The 5,194-nt window shown below is 39.3% G+C and overlaps 1 protein-coding gene across 1 annotated transcript in view; it reads left to right on the top strand.

Annotated features, from left to right (window-relative positions):
• Window positions 1-3,385: 3,385 nt before the first annotated feature.
• Window positions 3,386-5,194, top strand: part of kcnj3a (potassium inwardly rectifying channel subfamily J member 3a) — a 62,485-nt gene continuing 60,676 nt past the window's right edge. The window contains exon 1 of the mRNA XM_015031622.1: window positions 3,386-5,009. Coding sequence (XP_014887108.1) covers window positions 4,332-5,009 — 678 coding nt within the window. The 5' untranslated portion in view covers window positions 3,386-4,331. The remainder of the gene's footprint in view (window positions 5,010-5,194) is intronic.

Here is a 5,194-nt window from a genome sequence, read left to right as displayed (position 1 = left end):
ATTATACTTTTTTGCCTTTCTGCTCTTTGGAGTAACCGAATGAAGCAAGAAAGAAGTGCCCTTTGTTAGACAGCTGACTGGCAGTGTGCAGCAATAGGTGGACAGTGCTGTTAGTCTATGGTGCCTACAGCTCAAAAAATTAAGTTTATAGTTGATTCTTGAGGTATTAATCAAATGAGGTGTCTTTCTGCAAACGCACACACTCACGCACGCACAAAAGGAATACAATCTTTATTCTTTTGGAAATATATGACAAATTATTATAAACACTTGAAGAATCAAGTGTGATGCAAAACATGATAAACCTGGATAATACTTTAAGTTCAACATTATTGTTAAAAGTATGCAATAAACCGAAAGACATATGTCAATTATGAAAATTATTTTTACACAGGGTTGAAAGAACTCTAAATGACAGAAAATATACTTCTTTCTATAATCTGATACAAGTAGGAATGAAGTGGGAATGATAACTTAACTAAACTGCAAGTACATAATTATTTTCATCTTTTAAAGAATGTTGCCATTTTTATTTTCTATAATCTTTAGTTTAAAATAAATAGCTATCACACAGGTAACTTCATTTGAAGAGTTAGGAAGCTAAGTGAACAATGAAAATGATTTACTTTCATATTCTGACTGGTAAATCAAAAATAAATACATGGCCTGTAAACATATTTAGATGATTTTTATTGTTGTTGTTGTTGTTTTTAATTTTTCAAAAAAAAAAAAAAAAAAAAAAAAAATAAACTAAGTTCAACATTGTTTTTCTGAGGTGTTTGCATTGAATGACCCAGTAAGGAAATACTTCTAGTTGAAACCAAGTCAATGCATTGAATCATCTGTTTCATGAAGTTTATTGCTTTACTTTTTTTTGGTCAAAAGTTTATGCAGAAAAGACATTTTGACAAAACATTTTTTTAAAAAAAGCCTTTTGTCTCTATGACTACATCTAGAAAATACATCAATTAAAAATAGTGCTGATAGTGCTGGTTGACTGGTTGTTGGACAGTTCGAACTAATAGCCTTGTTTTCACTCTGCAAACATAAAAAATGGGCTCTTTCTCTTAATGAGGGCCGGCATGCAGAGATTAGATGACCCGTGTCCCTCTGCGCTCATTATAAAAGCACAGAGTCTTGCAGAGGCGGGATAGCTAATGCTCACCTGGCAATTATGATGGCCCAGTGACTGATAGGGAAATCATTTCCTGTCTGTTCCCCTCAAGAGGGCTGCATCACAGAGCCGCACAGACAGCGCTCTGAGGCATTTCAACTTCTCACCGTCCTGCCATGCAGTCATTCATTTGGAAACAGTTATGTCAGGCCAAAGCGCTGTTTTTAGAAGCTACCGTTCATACAGTGAGGCTTGCTGGGTTCAGACTAGACAAGAAATGTGATGTGATAAACTGCAGGGAGCTGCAAGTGAATAGGGAGGTAGTTTTTCCTTTTCTTTTCTTTTTTTTTTGCCTGGAACCAGACTGACTTAGCAGCATATTGATCCTGGTGAGCTCAGACAGTGGATCCATGAATGGTTGGAAAATAAACAAGCTGCAGTGGACATAAATTGTTTAAATGAAAGATCACAATGATGTGGTGGACATCATGACAAAAAAAAGAAAAAAAAAGTTTTTAAAGAGGTAGCTGGGTGGGGGCTAGTAATCTTTTGCTGGCACACCAAAATCAAAAGCCACAACAAATTTTAAAGAGTTTTATTATGCTGTCCTGTCTGCGTTTCGAGTCCACCACCAAACAATTCAGGATAATAATTCAATTAGTAGATGAATAAATGATTGCTTAAATGAAATCAATACATAATCTACTGGTTTAATCTTCCTTTAATTATGTGAATAAAATATGTAAACATTTAATTCCCTTTCTGTCGGGTGGTGGTACACTTAGATGTAGAAAATTGTAACAAAATGTGCTTTGTTTTCTTCCAAATGTACTTTGAATATGCAAATAAGAACTAAATAAATCCACTTTATGACTAAACTGATATATATACTAGATTTTAATGCAAATTTCCTGCTACACCTATCAGGGGGTTCTCGACAAAGTGTTAATTGTGCTGTTTTCAACCTCTGCACAATGCAGCGAAAAATAAATAAAGAGCAAAAACAAAGTGGAAGAAGAGATAGATCAGCAATTTATTGTAGAGGAGGTGCTGTTTTGTTCCTCCTGTCCTTCTGTGTTTGACACAGTGTGTGAGCCTGGGCAGTGTGGGTGTATTCCTCTGTGGATACAATCTTGGTAATATGATGAGTAATTCTAGTTGCAGGTTTTTTGTGTGCACCTGGGAGCTAATAGCGCCATGTGCGTGTGTGTGTGTGTGTGTGGAGTGTGAGAAACTCTCCCTGCAGAACATGTGTAGATTTATCAGGGAAATAAAGTGCAGTCCCCTCTGGGAGAGTAGCAGGGTCATTGGAGAATGTTAACACAGGTGACCCAGAAGAATAACCTGTAAACAGGTTTCAGTGACCTGTGGAGAAACCTGCTGAATAATGGAAGATCGATAACTCGCATTGGCTCACTGTGGAGCTATATTTTTTAGGAAAATAAGGAGCTACAGTGACTTCTTAAAGGAATTCATACGTCAAGTTAGAACCACACCTCAGTATATTTTGGGGAGAGAGGTGAAGACTTAAAGGAGGAGCAAAAAGAGTAATCAGGAAAGATAAAACGTAATGTATACGCTTTAATCTAAATCATCCAACTGTAGTTTCTGCTGAGTGGTTATCCAGCTGACATAGATCTCCTATCTGTTGCACATTTTAAATCAGTTTTCTTCATTATTACCCTGTTATTAGCTCAGGCCAGCCATCCCACCCCATTCAAGAAAAGCATCCCCCCCAGCATGATGCTTCCACCACCATGTTTTTATTGTATTAATAGTGCCGTCAGTGTAATGTACAATGTTAGTTTTTCAAGATAATTAGCATTTTGTATGTAGACTAAGCAGTTCAATTAGACAAAATCGTATTTTTCAACATGTTTTATGGACTCCACACTTTTTATATTTGCTTTTCAAACACTGTTTTATTTTGTATCCCTTCCCTTCCACATTTGCTGCTTTTTTATGATGGTATGAAAAATCAAATCCTAATAAAACACAGTGGCGTTAGGGTTAAATGAAGAAACAAATTGTGGAAAAGGTAAAGGGATGTGAATACTTTTTTTCAGGGCACTGGAAATGAACGTGTAAAAGATTATCCTTCAAGATTGTCCATAGCCTCTCATAATTTTATTGGTAAAAACAAAAAAAATAAATAACATATCAAACTGCCAGAGATCTGTTCATTCAGCGATTCGGCTTCAGTGGGATATATATATATATATATATATAATAACTGTTAAATGAGGCAATCCCTCTCTCTCCCTTCCTCCAAACTGTGTCTCTATGTGGTACCACTAGGCAACCGTGGGCGCATCACTGGATATGCAAAAGTGCGCAGGAGCCGAGCAAAGAAATCGAAGCAAAAAAAAGGGACGTAAGCAGCCAAAAGGAGCATCTGTTGGATCTTTGTATCAGTGGAACAATGAGAAACCCGTCGATGTTCCCATAAGAAGGAAAGGAAAAGCTGCAGGAAAAGAACCCTGGCGATCGAGCCTCCAAAAATGACGACAGCGGGACGGTGATATTCTTCTTCTTCTTCTTTTTCTTCTTCTTCTTCTCCTTCTCATCAAGCTCTATATTTATTTTTTTATTTTTATTTTTTTTTACCATATGCCTGGAGTTTATCTCATGTGCGCGCAGAGCACAAAGGAAAGGACTGGGAAACCGAATTATCTCCAACGCAGTCGCCAGTGCGCGCAGGGAGGTTTCGTTTAATTGAATCGAATGATTACGCAGAGACGTTTATATTATTTGTGTTTTACAGAGCGCAGGGAGAGAGGGGGGATTTAAGTTTCCAATGAAAACTTACTGCGAGTGCGGCTCCTGAGCAAGTCGGTTAAAGCCTCAGCTTTCTAGGGGGAGAGAGATGAGTGATTCACGACGCAGTAACTGATAAAGCTGTAAAACCTGGACTGCGACTGGCGCGTTTGGATACCTCATCCTTGAGAGTCTCTACTTACTTGATTTTTATTTGTTTATTTCTGATGGCTTCTTGTCAAGTCATGTATTATTAAGATTTCATGGCTATAGAGAGTAGCAACAGTGGTGTGTGGAGAAAGAGGACAGTAGAAGTCTAACAGGAGGGGTAAAGACATCATACTTTTCCAAACAGGAGATATTGCGCACGGCTGCAGCAACTACCAGACTTTTTTTTTCTTTTTTTTTTTTCTTTTTGAGGAACACTGAATCCTTTAGTATTTCTTTCTGTCATCGTAGTATGTCTGCACTTCGAAAGAAATTTGGGGACGATTATCAGGTAGTGACCACCTCCTCCAGCGGGTCCGGATTCAATCAGCCTCCCCCAGAGAAAAAGAAGAAGAGGCAACGCTTTGTGGACAAGAACGGACGTTGCAACGTCCAGCATGGGAACCTGGGCGGTGAGACTAGCAGGTACCTCTCGGACTTGTTCACCACGCTGGTAGACTTGAAATGGCGCTGGAATTTGTTCATCTTCATCCTCACCTACACGGTGGCTTGGCTCTTCATGGCCTCCATGTGGTGGCTCATCGCCTACATCAGAGGAGACCTCAACAAAGCGCACAACGACAAGTACACTCCGTGTGTGGCCAACGTGTACAACTTTCCCTCTGCCTTCCTGTTCTTCATAGAGACCGAGGCCACTATAGGCTACGGCTACAGATACATTACAGACAAATGCCCCGAGGGGATCATTCTGTTTCTGTTCCAGTCCATCCTGGGATCGATCGTCGACGCGTTCCTGATCGGCTGCATGTTCATCAAGATGTCTCAGCCCAAGAAGAGGGCAGAGACGCTGATGTTCAGCGAGCATGCGGCGATCTCCATGCGTGATGGGAAACTCACTCTCATGTTCAGGGTGGGAAACTTGCGTAACAGCCATATGGTCTCTGCACAGATCCGCTGCAAATTGCTCAAAGTAAGTGGTGGTGCTTTTATAAGGAGCGACATTTCATTGTTTGTAAGAGAAACGAAAGAAAGAAAGAAAGAAAGAAAGAAAGAAAGAAAGAAAGAAAGAAAGAAAGAAAGAAAGAAAGAAACAGAAGGGTGGTGGTGGTGGGGGGGGGGGGGGGGCACAAAAAAAAAAAAAAAAAACAATAAAAA

The sequence above is a fragment of the Poecilia latipinna genome, unplaced genomic scaffold, assembly GCF_001443285.1.
Source record: "Poecilia latipinna isolate Pla-1442-1.1 unplaced genomic scaffold, P_latipinna-1.0 Scaffold212, whole genome shotgun sequence".
In the NCBI taxonomy this organism is placed as follows: domain Eukaryota; kingdom Metazoa; phylum Chordata; class Actinopteri; order Cyprinodontiformes; family Poeciliidae; genus Poecilia; species Poecilia latipinna.
The sequence above is the reverse complement of the archived record's forward strand: the minus strand, read 5'-3'. Positions and strand labels throughout refer to the sequence as shown.